General features: G+C 41.2%; 1 protein-coding gene across 13 annotated transcripts in view; it reads left to right on the top strand.

Annotated features, from left to right (window-relative positions):
* Lrrfip2 (LRR binding FLII interacting protein 2) overlaps window positions 1-19158 on the top strand; it is a 105620-nt gene that overhangs the window by 9750 nt on the left and 76712 nt on the right. For all 13 annotated transcript variants that reach the window (XM_040739462.1, XM_021230044.2, XM_040739463.1 and 10 more), the window contains exon 3: window positions 14257-14405. In XM_040739462.1, the coding sequence (XP_040595396.1) occupies window positions 14316-14405 (90 nt within the window). In that variant the 5' untranslated portion in view covers window positions 14257-14315. The remainder of the gene's footprint in view (window positions 1-14256; window positions 14406-19158) is intronic.

Genomic DNA, 19158 nt, shown 5'->3' on the forward strand with positions numbered 1-19158 from the left:
GTATCTGGGTGTACATACATGTGCTCACAGCATTCATGTGGAGGTTAGAAAACAACTTTGGAGGTTCTCTCCTCCCATGTTTACATGGGTTTTTTTAGGGATCAAACTCAAGTCATTGGGCTTGGTGGCAAATACTTTCATCTGCTGAGCCATCTTAGTGGCCCTTAATTTGTTATTGTTAGTGAGTTTTAGTTCTTTATATATCCTAGATATCAGCCCTTTATTTACAAATGTTTTCTCTATAGTTGCCTTTTTACTTTGTTGATGATAGACAGTATGTTTTGATGCACAGAATTTGAAATTTGGCGAAATCTAGTTTGTCTATTCCTTTTATTGAGTTTAATTTTGTCAAGTTTAACAAGAAATGTTTGTCAAATCCCATTTCATGATGATTTTCCTTGAAAAGGTTTATAGTTTATATATTTAGGTTTTGACACATCCCATGTTAATTTTTGATGTTTTGATTATGAGCCTAGTTTTGACAACCAAGCTGTCTCTCCAGCCCATGAATGAACTTTTATATATAGTGTAATCTAAAGGGTCTGATTTTATCCAAGTATGAGTTTACCAGTACCACCATTTATTGGAAAGATAGTTTATTCTCTTTTGGATGGTCTTGGCACCTCTGTTGACAATCATTTGACCACACATATGGGGATTAATATATAGGTTATTTAATTGATCTGTGGGTGTACTTTATGCCAGTAACATACTGGTTTTAATTACTGTAGTTTTGTGGTAAATTTTTAAATCAGGAAGGGTAGAAGGGAATGGGTTTGTTTGGCCTAAAATTTGAGATCACAGCCCATTATTGTGGGAAAGTAAAGGCAGGAATTTACAGGCCACATTCCACCCACAGTTAAGAGCAGAGAGAAGTGAATGCATCCATGCTGCTGACCTGCTTGCTTGATAACTTGCATCACTCTAATAATTAGAGTTCAGGGTCCAGCCTCTGCAGTGGAGTGAGCCTTAAGATAATCCCTTATAGACATGCTATAGGCCAACCCAAACTAGGCAGTTCTTCAGTTAAGACTGTCTTCCCAGGTATGACAAGTTATCGCTTAAAATAACCAGCACACTGGGCTTTTGATAGAATGTGTAGATTGTTTTTGCCAAGTTTGCTGTTTTTAATAGTGTTGTTAAAATCTGTGAGCATGGATGTTGTCTTTAAATTAATTTGTTTCCCTAGTTTCTTTTTTGCAGTATTTTTAATGTATAGACTTTTCTTCCTTGATTAAGTTTATTCCTAAGTATTTTATTATATTTAATGCTATCAATGGAATTATCTTCTGAATTTCCCTTTTGGATTGGTGGTATATAGAAATCTTTCTCTCTTTTTTTCCCATCCTCCCTGTGTCTTCCCTCCTTCCCTCCCTCTTTTCTCCAGGACACCCCTCCCCCTTGTGTTTGCATTAGTTTTTGTATTCTCTAACTTTGCTCAAAGATTTAAAGTTCGTAACTTCTGTGTGTAATTACACAAACTTAGTAGCTTGAAACAGCGTGTGTTTTATCTCCTCTGTTTCTGTGGGGCAGGAGTCAAAGAGGTTGAGCAGTTGAGTGGGCTGAGCTGAGTTTGCTGCAGTGTTGAGGCTGCACTGAGGGTGTTGACTCAGCTTAGTGTCTCTCACTGGGAGACTTACTTTGGGCAGAATCCACTTCCAAATTCATGCAGGTTGTTGCCAGAATTGATTTTCTCATGGTTTAGTACTGAGGCTTCTTCCTCAACTAGAGATCCTTAACTCCTAAAGATTCTTGTCAGCTAGCTCCTGGGGCAGCCTGCATTTGTTTGTAGTTATTATATTTTATCAAGCCACCTTGGAGAATCCATGCAACAAGTCAGCTGGCACCACAGTCTTACATAATGTAATACAGTCACGGGTGTGACATAATGTAATACAAGCCCAGGTATGACCGCTGCCATATTCGATTGGTTAGAAGTAAATCAGAGGTCCCACCCATCAGTGATATTTACACAATGGTGACTACTGGAGAGGAGATTCAGGGCAGGGAGCCACTGAAGAATTTGCTTGCTATAGCTGGTTACAAAAATGACACATTGTATATACATACCCACTTTGTTTAAAGAAATGTATGCTTTTACATGTTACTGTCTTTAGAATTACTGTTGATTTTGTTGTTATTTTGTAATTTTTTTTAAATTTTGGAGATAGGGTCTGACTATAAGTCACGTTGTCCTAGATTTACTATGTAGCCCACACTGGCCTCTAACCCATGGTGATCCTCTTGATTCAGCATCCCATGTGCTAGGAATATAAGGCATGGACCACCATTCCTGGGTTTCCTTTCTTCTTTACCTCTTTCTTTACCTCCTACTCTTTGTAACATTCCAGTTTTGAAGTCAGTAATTGATGGTTTCATTGTAATTAGATACTGTTTACTACTCAGCTGTATATTTTGTCTCTTTCTAAATTTTTTATTGAAAGTTTGCATGTGCTTCCACCCACATGCTCCAACAGTTTTTCTTTTTTTTTTTTCCAGATTTTCCTATATTTATCAACATGTAACAAATAGCAATTAGTTTATGGGACATAGAAAAAAAATGAAACAAAAATGGTTAAAGGCTTTATGAGCATCAGTATTTCCACTACTAGGCTAAGAAATTATACATGGCAGTTATCTTGGTGTGGTCCCTCAGGATTTCCTTCCCTGGCACCTACTGTCCTCCACCTGGTCCCAGACCCAGTTTACACATCAGTGACTCTCTTGAGACCACTGCTCCCAGTTACTGTGGTTTCCTGCACTCTCGTATGTGTGCATTGCTACCCAATGTGCAGTTCAGTTTTGAAAAACTGGAGGCCTGTGCCACCTGGTGTGTGTTTTAAAACAGACTAATTGCTTTTGTGGTGCTGGGGATTGACCCTGGGCCTTTTTTCATGTCTGGTAAGTGTCCTACCACTGTGGGACACCCATGACCTAGGTTAACCACTTTAACAATCCTTAAGGCTCAGTGGCTTAATGCAGTCAAGCCTTCTTTTTCCCTCACACTTACATCCTTGTCTGATGTGAGTTGGCAATCAGTTAGAGTTAGCCTCTTCCACAGTCACTGAGGAATTTTAGCTTTCTGCCTAGGGACTTTCCTATCCCCTCGGGCCTTGGAGGGCCTCACCAGTGCTGTGCATCTGACTGGTAGATGCCAGGACAGCGAGAGGGAGTGTTGTAGACTTCAGGAAGTTTGATGGCACACTTGAACTTGTGCTCTTGCCCACATGGCATTGATAGGACACAGTGAAATGACTCCCAGGAAGGGTGAGATCATACCATAACTCCAGGGTCCAGGCAGAAAAGGGGAGTAGAGTAGGAAGCCAGTCTTTGCCACAGCATTTCTCTTTGAGTGCTATATAGTTTGGCATTGGAAAACTGAGTAGCTATGGAAGGAAAGCCCATTTTGCCCACACTACATGGAGGCTCCTGAGGGCTCAGAAAATTGGAAGAGTCTTCCTTGAGCCCTTGGTGGGTATAGTTCTGGGAAAACTTGTTAATGAGTTTGGAGAAACATGGCCCATAATAATCAAGCCATCCATTGTAGCTGAAATGTTTAGAAGGTATTAGTAAATATCTAGAAAAAATGTGGTTAGGGAAGCAGGCTGTTTTGTAAGCTTTTTGCCAGTGTGTCATGTTCTGGTTCTCAGGGATAGATAAAAAGTTAAACACCCTGTTGTGAAGTAGGCCAGCCTGTCTATGCATCAGAGGAAGGGACCATAACTCCACATGAGGTCAAGGCAGACTGAATTCAGATGAAAACCTGCACAGGATTTAGGTTAAAGGGACATCCCAAAGATTGGGAGTCTAGTGGTCCTCTGTTACGTGTTTGGAGTTACATGGCTTCAATTAGTATTTTTTTTCTGAAATAGCCCTTAATGCTCCTCTTTCATGTTAGATTTATTTGTCATATGCTTAGGTCTTTTGATTGTCCTCTTTAATTTGAGGAAGCATTTTAATAGCTTTCTGAAAAAGGTGTAAAATAGGTGTTTTTCATAGTAAGGTTTGAGAAGAGCATGGCTTGATTGGGTTATAGGTTGATTGTAGGCTATCTGTGACTTTGCTTCATGAGTTTATCTTCTTATGTCCAGAATTCCTAGAAATCTGAAGGCATTCTAACCATCAACTTCTCTATGACTACTTTTCCTAGTCTTAGAGGCTTAGTATTGTCTTATTTCTAGTTTTTGAATTCACTGGGATAACTGTCCCGCACTCTGTGTGAATCACACACTGGCGTTGAACTGACCTCTTTAGTCAGTAGCTGTCCTCAACCTCACAGCCTCTCTTTCATCCTCCCCTCGTCTCTCTCCTCACTTTCTCAAATGTCACCATTGCAGACCCTGACCCTTGTGTTTATTTAAACACTGACTCTTTAGTTTCTGTCTGTCTTCTGACCTGAACCTCACTTTCCAATCTATCTGAAGTTTAGGAGATTATTATTATTATTGTTATTGTTATTATCTTGAGACAGGGTCTCTGTATGTGTAGCCCCAGCTGTCCTGGAACTTGTTCTGTAGACCAGGCTGGCCTCCAAACTCACAGAGAGCCTTCTGCTTTTGCCTTCCAAGTGCTGGGATCAAAGGTGTGTGTACCACTGCTGCTGCCAGCGCCTCACTGAGATGATTTCTTACATGTCACATTTACCCATTTGAAGTGATAGTCTTTGCAGTGGTTTTAATGCACATATAGAGCTGTCTAGCCAGCATCACCACTGCCCCACCCCAGAGCATTTTTATCACCTCGAGAAGAAACCACTCCCTTTCCTCCCTCCTGCAGGCTCTTAAAGGTAGGGTCTGCTTTCTATCTTTTTCTTTTTTCCTAGACAGTTTCTCTTTGTAGCTTTGGCTGTCCTGGAACTCACTCTGTACACCAGGATGGCCTTGAACTCACAGAGATCCACCTGCCTCTGCCTCCTGAGTGCTGGCGTTAAAGGTGTGTGCCACCACTGCCTGTGTGTTACCTCTGATGGACATTTCACAGAAATATCCACAATATGTAATCTTTGTTTCTGGCTTGGCTGAGTAGTGTCTGGAGGTCTAGTTATATTATACAGAGAACTTTAAGTGATGATTCTTTTTTTTTTTTTTTTTTTTTTTTTTGCCCTTGTCCCTCATGCCTGCCATCTAGAGATGCTGCACAGCTCTGTGGAGGTCACACTGCTTGCTTCTTGTTGGAGTCACTCTCTAAGATCTGCCGGCTATCCTCAGCTAACCTTTCTCCACTTGGCTTTATGCATCATAAATATTTATTGAAATTACAGCCTCCCACTGTTACCCATGCCTCAAAACTTAGGATTTATTGGAGTTTAAGGAAATAAATGAAGTAGTTGTGGTTATTCTTCTATATATAACTGAAACTCAATTTTATAATTTTTTACTACATTTATTTTTATGTTTGTGTATGTTTGTAGTACTCATGTGCCATGATGTGGATGTGTAGAGGAGCTGGTTCTCTCCTCCATGTGGGTCTTGTTGATTGAACTCAGGTCATCAGGCTTGGTAGGAAGTGACTTTACCAGCTGAGTCATCTCTTTGTCCTCAGCTTTTTATTTTAAAGACATTAAAAACATTAGCAACTTATATTTGAAATTATGACCATGTGTATGAATTAAACATTGAATATGGAATTAAAAAAATCAAACTAATTGAAGTGAAGATCCCCACATCCCCTTCGGCGCTTGAGGGCAAGACCCAGGGCCTCGTAAGTGCTGAGCAAGGTCTCCTGCTGCCCCTCTACTCTGCTGCTCTATTCATTGTGAAAAGTATACTGGTAGGCCTTACTTTTTGTATAATAAATGGCAAACAAAGCCAGTTTTAGTGAGGTTACTAGTTGATGCTGCAACGATAAACGGTGCACTTGAGGGCATAGGTGACTGTTTATTATAGAAATTACTAACGGGAAAAACGAGCAACCCTGATGAGTCGAGTAGTTTTCCGCCACCAAACTGGAAGCCGAAAAGGGGGTGAGTGATTTGCTGTTCATTCTTTTATTCCTTCTTCCGTACACGCCCCTAGCCACGCCCAAAAGTGGGCCTGGCTAGTGGCGTAGTTCCACCGCCCTGTCTCTAGTCATGCCTAAAGTGGGTGTGGTTAGCGGCACGGTTCCGCCCTTTTGTTACCTCATCCGCATCTGTATGCGTCTTTAGAGCATCACATGGCTAATGGCGGAGTCCTGTTTCCCCCTACAACTAGTTTTCATTCACTCATTCCATATTTACTGTACGTCTCTTGCTGAGCACAGGCTACATGAAACAAAAACATGGATAAAAGGCCAGGGTGTCATAGGGTGCTTACCTAGATATGCAAGGCCTTGGCTCCCATGCCTAGCATCAAAATCACTCAAAATGGTGGACCAGGTACAGAATTTTCAGAATTCTCACAGACTAAATGGATCCCTCCTCTATTTAGTTTATTGCTATAGTCTCAAAGTTGGTTATTAGAAGTTTATTTTTGCTTTTTGTATTATGTATGTGTGGTGTTCCTGTGTGTGTATATGTGGGTGTACATGTATGTGGAGGTTAGAGGTTGAAGTCAGGTGTCCTTAGTTGCTTATACCTTACATATTAAGGCAGTGTCTGTCTGTGAACCTGAAGGATGCTGATCACTTTTAAACTTCCCAGCTTGTCCTAGGGATGGATGTCTTGGGATGGAGAGGGAGCAGGGGACATGTCCATTTGTGCCTCACATAGCTGCTGGAAATCCAAACTCCTGTTTCACCCTTTTACAGCAAGGCTGTAGTTTCTAAGCTGTCTCCGCAGCCCAAAGTCGATGCTTTTCTGCTGGGAAGTAGCTCTGCTAATTAATGTCCATGTTTACTCAACAGCCTTAAAGCTTGCAGTTAAGTTGTGACTGGATCACCTTTGCTATTATTTATGTGCACAGCTTAGCACATTTGCTAGCTTGGTTTATATGCCATTTTCTATCTTTCTACTGTATGGGCATATTACATTTGTCTTTTTGTTTCCCTTCTATTTTCTGAGGCTGCCATTTATTGCATGATGTTGATCAGCTGTGACTTAAAGCTATTAATGTCAGCTTGTGCCATTTTCTGTTTTGTCTTATAGGTTAAAAAGAAATCGGGACAATTATATTTATTCATTTAATTTTCTCTTCTTTATTATTAATGACAAATCACAGAAACCTGGCCAAGTCTTTGTTTTTGTAGTCCTTAAGGCTGTATCATCTCAGCTGTTTTAGATGTTGGATCACCTGAGCCACTGCTTGGTGGGTGGGTGGGGTCTTGGCTTATCAAACCACAGAAGCCTAGAAGGAATCCACAGCTTTCCATTTTCGGTGGAAACAGAAATAAAAATATCTTTTCCAAAGTAACATATCCTTATACTTAAATTTTGAAGTCAAGGCATTTTCAAAAGATATAAGTTGGATTAATTTAGCAGCATTTATAATCAAGTGTACTTTAGCAGTTGTTCCTTCTTTAGCAGCTGAACAACTGAAAAACACAATAGCATACTGTTGTTAAAATGTCTAGATTTATCCAGTAACGAGACACAAACCATGACTCAACGATCCCACGTGGAGTTTTATTGGTGGACAGGAAGGAAAAGGGAGTGAGAGGTAACCAGCCCGTGCAGAGCTGAGAGAGGGAGAAGGGGGGCTGGAGGTGGCTTATAAAGGGGATGGTGTGCATGCGCACTGAGTCCCGCGACGGGTGACATAGTGATAACGTAGCCGTGTCACTGGCGTGCCTGGTTATCAAGGGGCGGAGTTAATAAAATGTCTTAGTCCCTACACATACAGCATCCAGACTCTGTGTATTTTCCATCTTTATGTGACTTATTTATTTATCTATTATATTACTCTGTTTCTTTTACATTTATGTATGTATTTATTTACGTATTTATTTATTTATTTATTTCTCTGAGACAGGGTTTCTCTGGAAATCTGTCTGCCTCTGCCTCTGCCTCTGGAGCAAATCCTATTGGTGTGCACCACCACAACTGGTTTCTATTTCTTTTACCACTATCCTGTTTCTTTTTCTCTCTCAAGCCTACATATATTTTTAAACAAACTGAATCGGACTTTACTGTAAATCTTTATGTTTTTCTGGCCGTGTGTCTGTTATCTGCTAAACAACATTGCTAATCAAAACTGCAGCTGTCTTAACTGCAGCTGTCTTAACTGCAGTTGTTTTAACTGCGGTTTTTCCAAGATGGCGGGCAAAAGTTTACCGCTAGTGCTGGCTGGCAAGTCTCTGCTTGTCTCTAGCAAAACAGAGCTCACCTGAGAAAAATGCTGGTAACAAGTAGCCATGCTTCTCTCTGCTCTTTTGTTTCTAAAATCCCTTTTAAGCTTTTGTCATTCTATGTGGAAATTCATAATCCAACTCCTGACACCATATGTAACGTGTTGTCTTCCCTGCCAGCAGCCTGGGCCCTGCCAAGCTGTCTGAACCCCCATATAACACACAGGACACGGATATTAATTATAAGCTGTTGGCTGTTTGTTATTGTTTCTTATTGGCTAGCTCTGACTTAAGTATTGCCCATAATCACCAATATATATTTTTATAAGGACCTATCTTTCCAAGAACACAGACTTGCATCCCCTCTTCCCAGGAATCACATGGCGATGGCTCTCTTCACTTCATTTCCCAGAATCCTCCTAGAGTCCTATCTTGCTTCCCTATTGGCCAACAGTGCTTTATTTACATATACACAGGACTTCCTCATCACCAGGTGATTAAAAAGTTCTACTTACTTATTAGTGTGTGTGTGGGTGGAGTGTGTAGGTGAGCCATGGTCCAGGTGAGTGGTAAGAGAACAACTTTTGTGGGCTTGATTTTTTTTTTTTGTACCTTTACATGGGTTTTGGGAATTGAACTCAGGTCTGCTGGCAGGCTTGCTTGGCAAGCACATATATCCACAGAGCTATCTTGACCCACCACCTGATTTTTTTTATAAGGGTAATATGATATTTTACTAGAGAAAGAGTAGTCTTTTCAACACATAGTGCCAGATTTTAGCATGAAAATGAATGACGTTGGATCTCTGCCCCATGCTATATTCAAAAGTTAACTTCATGAATAATAGAAGCAGGGGTAAATATTGTGGCCTTGGGATAGGCAGTGGTTTCTTGGATACAATACCAAAAGGTGAAACAAAAGAAAAATAAATAGGCCCTCCTTAAAATAATTTTTCTTTTTATGCGTATGTGTGTTGCCTGCATGTGTATCTGTGTTCCATGTGTATACAGTGTCCACAAAGTCCAGAAGAGGGCATCAGATTCTTTGGGACTGGAAGTAAGGAGGGTTGTGAGTATTGGGTGCTGAGCCTGGGTCCTCTAGTAGAGCAGCCAGTGCTGTTACCTACTGAGCCATCTCTGGAGCTTGTAGTCCCCCTCCTTAGTAGAGCATCGTTACAGATAGGTAGATAGAGGCACTGCAAAGGCTCAGCAGCAAAGACTGCACTGCTCTTGCAGAGGACCTAGGTTTGGCTCAGAGCACTCACATTCAGGTGACTCACTACCTCCTGTGACTCCAGGGTTAGGGGATCCAAGACTCTGGCTGCCACAGGCACATGTACACGTGAAGCACATACACTCAAGCACACATGTGTACACAAATAAAAATAATCTTCAAAAGGATGGATACATAGATTGTATAGGTACCTTCTGTCTGACATTTTTCCACTTTGATTTTCCCATTGTTCTCGTTTGTTCAGCTACAAAGCAATGGCCATACTGTATAAAAAGTGCCTTGAAAATTCTTGGTAGATCGATCTATTGATCCATCCATCCATCCATCTATCTGTCTTTTAAATTTGAGATGGGAATCTCACTATATAATCTTGACTGCTCTGTAACTTGCTACGTAGACCAGGCTGACCTCAAATTCATAGAGATCTGCCTGATTTTGCTTTCTGAGTTCTGAGAGTGAAGGCATGCCTTTAAAATAGCAGGCATTTTTTAAAATATAGAACAATATGATATATTTTGTAAAAAACTGCCATATTAATTATATCAAAAATTTTAAATTAATTACATCTTTATTGCCTGTTCTTGCTTGTAGCTTTGTTCTTTGTTACCTGGTTTATATTGTTCACTTTTATAATATTTTTAGTGTGTGTGTATGTGTGTGTGTGTGTGTGTGTGTGTGTGTGTGTGTGTGTGTGGTGTATATGCACATGTGTGTGGTGCCAAAGGAGGATGCCTGGCATCCTTCACTGTCATCTCCACCTTATTCCTCTGAAACAGAGTCTTTTGCTAAACCTAGAGCCAGGTTGACAGCCATCAAACCCCTGTTTTCCTGTTTTCACCTCCTGTAGTGCTAAGGCTACAGGTACAAGGCTACACCCAGTTATTTTTTACAGGGGTGCTAGGGACTTGAACTCAGGTTCTCATGCCTGCACACTTAAGTACTCTTACCCAACGAGCTGTCTCCCCAGACCTTTTTTCTTGTTTTGTCTATATTTCAGTTTTAAGTCTATCTTTAACAATATATAATTTTTCCGTACTGTTTCATTCTCTGAGATACTTCAACAGGCATAGAGAAAGAAGGCCATTTGAATGACACTAGAGAATAGTTTGCTTATCAGGCTGTTGGTAAAGTACATTGTACAAGTGTGCGTTCTCTCTGGTTGATAACCTATTATAAAAACTGTCTCACACTTATAATCCATTACTGTTCATTTATAGAATAGCAAGGAAATGTAACCACTGGTCCACCGTTTTATGAATATGGGAAGTGGGACAGATTATCTTTTGTGTTGGGTATGGAGAATAGTGTATGTTCAGACCATGGGAATAAAAAGGCATTTTTACAGTTCTTAGGATAACCCTGTGGCGTGTAGGCATTTTGCTTCATAGATATGAACCTAGCAAAACCATTATAGGTTTTGATGTTCTTTGGAGAGTGAGTTTTTGTTCAGTTTCCCCTTCTCTTAATTCTGTGAGATCCTGGGGTTTTGACTTATGTAGTTATTTTCTGTCTTTCGTTTCTTTATTCTTTTTGAGACAGGGTCTTACTCTGTAACCCAAAACATGTGAACTTGAAATCTTGAGAGACATGTCACCATGCTCAGCTACATTTAAAAATTCTTTATACCATTGTCTGTTCCTTTATTTAATTTTTATTTCTGTGGATTTTGCAATTGACTTACTCATTGGATGTACTAATCTCATCTTGATATTTGAAGGATTGTCATCTTGAACTAATTCCCTTTGCTCCTCTCTCTCCCCTGACCTGTTTTTTAATTCAGGGAATTAGACCATTCTTTCCTTTGTCGATCACTTTTTTTTTCAAGTGCATATGTAACTGTTTGTATGAGGTTACCTTTACTTTATTTTTCAAATCAAGTGTTTAAAAAACACCGCTGGGCGTCAGTGGTGCATGCCTTTAATCCCAGCACTCGGGAGGCAGAGGCAGGTGGATCTCTGTGAGTTCGAGGCCAGCCTGGTCTACAGAGCGAGTTCCAGGATAGCCTCCAAAGCCACAGAGAAACCCTGTCAGGAAAAACAAAAACAAAAACAAAACAAAACAAACAAAACCTGCAGCCAGCACAGTGATGTATTTCCATGAGGTCAGGTGCTCAAGAGGATGGGCAGCATACTGAGGTCCCATCTGCAGATAAAGAAGGAAAAGGGGCCTGTGCATGCAGCTCATTCATACAGTCTTTGCCTTATCTAGCGTGCAGCCCTGAGTTCAGTCCCTAGGATTATAAAAGACCACAGTCTAAAAATTGTAAATAAAGATGAGGAATGGCCTTTTGTCAGTTTCATAAGTTACGTAAGTAAAAGAGGTAGTTTAAATAGCTAGGTGTTGGTGGCACACACCTTTAATCCCAGCACTCAGGAGGTAGAGGCAGATGATCTCTGAGTTCGAGGCAGCCTGGTCTACAGAGGAGAGTTCCAGGACAGTCAGGGCTACACATAGAAACCTTGGCTCCAAAACCAAACCAAAATGAAACAAAAGATTCTTTCTAGAATGCTTAGTAGCTTATTAAATCTATTGTGACTCATTTGAGCCTTTATGGAGAAAGATTGGAGACCTCTAAGAAAGTTCCTCTGTACTTTTCAAGAAATAATTTATCAGTTGTTCCTTTCAGAGAGAAAAATTTGTTTGCTTCCACTCAAATATGATTTATCTAGAGTTATTTATTACAGTGAAGAGATAAGTCATTCTCAGCCTTAATTTGTTGTTTTGTTTTTTGAGAAAGGGTCTCACTGTGTAGCTCTGTCTGACCTGGAACTCAGGCTGGCATCAAACTCACAGAAAAATCCATGTGCCTTTGCCCCCTCCCCTCCCAGGACTGAAGGTATGTGCCACCAGGGCTGGCATCCACCTTTATTGGCAAATGGAAGCCAGTTTGGAACTATAGCACTGTCTCAGCAGTTGGGAGCACTTTCTACTTTCAGAGGACCCAGGCTCAGTGCCCAGACCCATGTGGTGGCTCACAGCGTCTGTTGCTCTAGTTCTGGGAGATCCACTGCTGTCTTCTGGTCTCCTCAGGCACCAGACACACATGTGTTACATAGACATACATTTAGGCAATAACTAAAATATCAAAAAAAAAAAAAGAGTAAGTAAGCTGTAGGTAATAAGTCTGTCAGAAAAGATAGGATTGGCATGAATTTCATTTGGAAAGTTATTTCTGGTGGGGTGTTTGTGCTTAATTTTCTTGAATCAAGTAAATTCAGATACATTAAAGTCACTTGCATTTTTAACATAGCCTGTTCTAATGGGGGCAAACTAACTTGGGGATCTTGGTGTGTCCTATAGTAATGAAATGTCTCCAGTTTCTTCTCTTGAAATTAGGAAAAAAACATTTAGACTTACCGGGTATTGGGTTAAATGAGCTGTTTGTTTCTCAGCAGTGTATCTAGAAAAGGGAGGTGTCATGCAGTTTGTCATGTATTTTGTACTCTGTTATGGGGAAATTTTGGGAGTGGATGTGATAGAAATTGAACCCAGGGCTTGACATGGCTTCTGCAGCTGAACTGGACCCTCTCTCTCATGCGCATCTTCATCTCAGGCTAGGTTCTCTTCATCATCCTTGTTATTAATTCCAGAAGAAGAGTTTGTCTTTCCTCTGTAAATAAGTGTATCTAATAATAACAATTGTAATAGGCTCTAGATATCATCTTTTTAAAAGTGTAATTTTATTGGCATATATTCATTTTACATAGTAATGGCTTCATAGGAACATTTCATACATGTATATATATTACTGTAACCGTGTTATGTCCCATGCTTTCTTTCCCCCCATGTTAGCTCCCTTTAGACAGTTTTGCTTCTAGCTCTCATGAATATATGTGTGTGTATACACACACACACACACACACACACATACACACTTTACACACAGACACACACACTGTCTCTGCCTGGAAGTCTCACCTATTTCTTCTGCCTAGCTATTGGCCGGTTCAGCTTTTTTTTATTACATCAATCACAACAATACCTCTTCACAGTGTACAAATACTCCACAGCACATATATATAATTTTATGTACATAGATACTTGTTTGTTGTTGTTGTTTTGTTTTTCGAGACAAGGTTCTTCTGTAGGTTTGGAGCCCGTCCTGGAACTAGCTCTTGTAGACCAGGCTGGTCTCAAACTCACAGAGATCCCCTGTCTCTGTCTCCTGAGTGCTGGGATTAAAGGTGTGCGCCACCACTGCCTGGCTTACAGATACATTCTTAATTGCCTGGCTACCTGTTTTGTCACTATATCTTCAGCACTTGTAGTACCTGGCAATAGCCAGAACTCAGATATTATTGCATGAACAGTGTTGGTTATAAGTACGCAGAATAACATACCTCCAGTTAGTTGTTCTGTGTATTGTGATTTAATTGGAATTGTTTTTTTTTTCAAATTACACTAAAAAGCAAATTTGCCTTTCTGTTACCTTAAAGCTCAATATTAAAATTTTGTTAGTATATTCTAAAACTTCAGGCTGAATGCCTTTTCTGAAATATCTTTCATGTTTGGAAATAGATTTTACAAAAAGTCATATTAATTTTATATTATTAGTTATAATTACAGCTTGATTACAGTTTTCTGAGCTAAGATAACATATCACATAGATTGTTGTGAATAGCTTAGTGAAGTTAGCAAGTAGGTAATTGATATAAATTTAAATATTCTAAAATGCACTGAAATAATTTGGTATTGGAAAAAGGTACTCAGTCATTGATTTCTTTGAGGAGAGATAGAATTGTAGTGTCAAAATTGAATGTTTAACTAAGTCTTAAGATTCCACAAGAAAAGTATCCTAACTTACTGTTTTGTTTATTTCAGGACTGAATACAAGTAAACTCATTTTTCAGAGTTAAAGAATTGTTTAAAAAAGAAACAAGATGGGGACGCCTGGTTCTGGAAGGAAAAGGACACCTGTGAAAGATCGATTTTCTGCAGAAGATGAAGCTTTGAGTAACATCGCTAGAGAGGTATGTGCTGAAGAACACAGAGGATGCGCACAGATGCTAGGGGGCATTAGGAGCACAGAGGATGCACACAGATGCTGGGGGTCGGGCATTAGGAGCACAGAGGATGCACACAGATGCTGGTGGGCATTAGGAGCACAGAGGATGCACACAGATGCTTGGGCAGGCATTAGGCACACAGAGGATGCACACAGATGCTGGGGGGCATTAGGACACACAGAGGATGCACACAGATGCTGGGGGGCATTAGGACACACAGAGGATGCACACAGATGCTGGGGGTCGGGCATTAGGAGCACAGAGGATGCACACAGATGCTGGTGGGCATTAGGCACACAGAGGATGCACACAGATGCTGGGGGGCATTAGGCACACAGAGGGTGCCACAGATGCTGGGGGACAGGCATTAGGCACACAGAGGGTGCGCACAGATGCTGGGGGCATTAGGACACACAGAGCATGCGCACAGATGCTGGGGGGCATTAGGCACACAGAGGATGTGCACAGATGCTGGGGGCATTAGGCACACAGAGGATGCGCACAGATGCTTGGGCAGGCATTAGGCACACAGAGGATGCACACAGATGCTGGGGGGCATTAGGACACACAGAGGATGCACACAGATGCTGGGGGGCATTAGGACACACAGAGGATGCACACAGATGCTGGGGGGCATTAGGCACACAGAGGATGCACACAGATGCTTGGGCAGGCATTAGGCACACAGAGGATGCACACAGATGCTGGGGGGCATTAGGCACACAGAGGATGCACACAGATGCTGGGGGGCATTAGGACACACAGAGGATGCACACAGATGCTGGTGGGCATTAGGCACACAGAGGATGCACACAGATGCTGGGGGGCATTAGGCACACAGAGGATGCACACAGATGCTGGGGGGCATTAGGACACACAGAGGATGCACACAGATGCTGGTGGGCATTAGGCACACAGAGGATGCACACAGATGCTGGGGGGCATTAGGACACACAGAGGATGCACACAGATGCTGGGGGCATTAGGCACACAGAGGATGCACACAGATGCTGGGGGGCATTAGGACACACAGAGGATGCACACAGATGCTGGTGGGCATTAGGCACACAGAGGATGCACACAGATGCTGGGGGGCTGTTAAGAGAAGCTTTTTCCTTGCTTGCCGATTTGGTATATCCCCCGCCAGTCGCCTGGGCTCTGCCGCGCCAGCCTGGTTCTAGATCCGCATGAGTCCCAAATAAACACACAGGAGGCTATATTAATTATGAAGCTGTTGGCCTTGTTCGTCTCTTACTGGCTAGCTCTGCCTTAAGTAATTACCCCATAATTGTTAATCTAAGTATGTTTCTTACCGGAGAATAGTTCCCGGTGTCCTACTCCCATGGCGTCACATGTTGACTCTCCTGTGTTTCTCCTACCCAGAATCCTCCTGGATTCCTAGCCCCACCTATCTAGATTCCTATTGGCCAGACAGTGCTTTATTAGCATAAGACTTCCCCAACATCTCCTCTTTTCTGTTTAAACAAAAAGAAAGGTCTTAACTTTAACACAGTCAAATTGTATATAACAGAACAGTTATCAAGTAAGAACATAGTTACAATATTTTAGCAAGATTTAAAGAAAATATCATCCATCCCATCCTTGTGAGTCCAAAGTCCTATATGTAGCTTATCTTTTATCATAACTAAAGAAAACTATAATTATAACTATCTGTCTTCAACTCCATCAAAGACCACAGAAGGATAATATATAAACACTAGGATTGACAGAGACATCTTACTGCCTGGACAGTCACCCGAAGTTCCTCTGTAACGTTGGGGCATCCATCTTCAGCCCATAGGCCACAATGTGTCTGGAACACTTCTCAGCAAAGCAGGAAATTTCAAACTGTCCATCTGCATTGGCAGTCTGTCAGTCATTTTTCTTTGTCCTGCAGACAGTCTCGTAGACTCTTCATGAAGCAGGAACCCTGTAAGACTGAGTTCAGTAGTCACTTTCCTGTGGGTCCTGCATGTCCAGTTTATACAACAGCAGTCAAACAGTCTAGGCAAGAGCAGTTTCTTGCCCAAATGGCTAATCTTGCCATGTTGAAAGCAAACTCCATAACAAGTTTCTTCGATGCCCATCTTCCTCTCAGATATAATTGGTGCTGCCAGGAGCAGACATTTCTCATTGTCAAAAAAAACCCTAGACCATTTTAAATGCCATGTTCTGAAGGTCTTTCAGAGGTTTGAAGACTGTCTATCTGTCTCAAATATATTTCTGTATATCTAGAAAACCTAACTTACCTAACTATAAATTCTATTATAAGTAACTATCTATAGTCTGTATTCAATTATGCATTACATTTTAGAAGATCAGTATAAGCACAATACTTAATCAAGAGGAGAAATATAAGCATCACAAAATTGACCTTGATTTTGTCTCAATAAATGAAAAACAATACCCATACCATAATTCCCCTTTTTACCATTAAAAAAGATTGGCTGTGATCACTAGCCAATTATAAACAATCCCATTTAAATGAAAACAAAGATTTATAAACAAGATGGGAATTGGGACGTCGCTCATTCCAAACTGCTTCCTGCTGGAAGGGGGCACTGTTTATACCATGGGGATCATGACAAAACTCAGAAACCTGTATAAGTCCGTATTTTCGGGGTCTGTAAAGCTCCATCATCTTAACTGTCTCAGTCGTTGGAACACCTGGTCCACTGCTTCCGGGGGTCTTGGTTCGTGAAACCACAGAAGCCTGGAAGGAATTCTCAGCTTTTCATTTTCTGTAGAAACATAAGCAAAAACTCCTTTTCCGAGTAACATATCCTTATACTTAAATTTTGAAGTCAAGTCATTTTCAAAAGATAGAAGTTGGATTAATTTAGCAGCATTTATAATCAAGTGTACTTTAGCAGCTGTTCCTTCCTTAGCAATCAAAAAACTGAAAAACATAATAGCGTACAGTATCCAGACTCTCTGTGTATTTTCCATCTTTACGTGGCTTATTTATTTATTTATTATTACTTTATTTATTTTTCTTTGAGACAGGATTTCTCTTTGGAAATCTGCCTGCCTCTGCCTCTGCCTCTGGAGTAAATCCTACCAGCATGCGCCACCACAACGCCGGCTTTTGTATTTATATACCACTTTGCCATTTCATTTTCTCTCTCAGTCTCACGTATATTTTTAAACACACTGTAAACCTTTAAAGGTTTTGTTCATCCAAGTCTGACTTTACTGTAAATCTTTATGTTTTTCTGGCCACGTGTCTTATCTGTTAAAACCGCGGCAGTTTAAACTGCCTCTTTTTTTTTTTTTTCCAAGATGGCGGGCGTAAGCATGATTCCAGCTTATCGCCTCAGTCCATGCTGACCTCCAGCAAAAGCTGCCACTTCCAGCTGTACGTACACACCTTTCAATCGTTAGCAGAGTCTCTTAAAACAACCTTGTTGGTTTTTTTTTTTCTTTTTCTTTTTATGCTGAGTCAGGAAGACTCCGGTAACCGAGCCACGTGAATCTCGGCTTGTGGCTAGCAAAACAGAGCACACCTGAGAAAAATGCTGCTACCAAAATCTGTGCTTCTCGCCGTTCTTCTGTTTCTAAAATTTCTTTAAAGCTTTTGTCATTTTATGTGGAAATTCATCATCCCACTCCTGATCACCATTATGTTAAGAGAAGCTTTTTCCTTGCTTGCCGATTTGGTATATCCCCCGCCAGTCGCCTGGGCTCTGCCGCGCCAGCCTGGTTCTAGATCCGCATGAGTCCCAAATAAACACACAGGAGGCTATATTAATTATGAAGCTGTTGGCCTTGTTCGTCTCTTACTGGCTAGCTCTGCCTTAAGTAATTACCCCATAATTGTTAATCTAAGTATGTTTCTTACCGGAGAATAGTTCCCGGTGTCCTACTCCCATGGCGTCACATGTTGACTCTCCTGTGTTTCTCCTACCCAGAATCCTCCTGGATTCCTAGCCCCACCTATCTAGATTCCTATTGGCCAGACAGTGCTTTATTAGCATAAGACTTCCCCAACAGGGGGCATTAGGCACACAGGATGCACACAGATGCTGGGGGGCATTAGGAGCACAGAGGATGCACACAGATGCTGGGGGGCATTAGGACACTTGTTTGTCAGATAGCTGTGAGGTATTTGCTAAGAACAAGACTTTAGGGTTAGTTAGCCTCTCACATACTAATAAATTTGTCCTGGTAAAATGTTCTTAGATTTGGATCCCTTCTGAATTTGATTGTCTGAGAATTCTTCTGAGATTAATTTTTCATTATAATTATGTGGGTTCTGTATGTTTCAGGCACTCATTTAGGATACTTAGAGTTTTGGAGTTCTCAGAACTGGGGCATGGCTCATTGAACCCCATAGCTCCCAGAGCTGCTGGGTGAATGTTGACAGAAACTGCAATCTGAGGTTGCTTTTTGAAACACTGCAGTGGACGTTTATTTACTTGTTTATTTTTTATGGTGGTTTTTTGAGAGATGGTCTCATGGAGCCCAGACTGGCCTTGAACTCCCTATGTAGCCAAGGATGACCTTGAACTTCTTGTCCTCTTGTCTCCACCTCCCACTGCTGGGATTACGAGTTTGTGTCGCCATATCTGGGTTATGTGGTGCTGGAGCCAGAGCCCAGGGCTTTGTACATGCTAGGCAAGCAGCACCAACTGAGCTGGACCCTGGGCTTTGCTGGAGTGTTTTGTGCTTAATTCTTTTGAATACCAGCAGAGCTTCTAGGATGTTTTTGTTTCTA

This window comes from Mesocricetus auratus, unplaced genomic scaffold (genome assembly GCF_017639785.1).
Source record: "Mesocricetus auratus isolate SY011 unplaced genomic scaffold, BCM_Maur_2.0 Super-Scaffold_100691, whole genome shotgun sequence".
Classification (NCBI taxonomy): domain Eukaryota; kingdom Metazoa; phylum Chordata; class Mammalia; order Rodentia; family Cricetidae; genus Mesocricetus; species Mesocricetus auratus.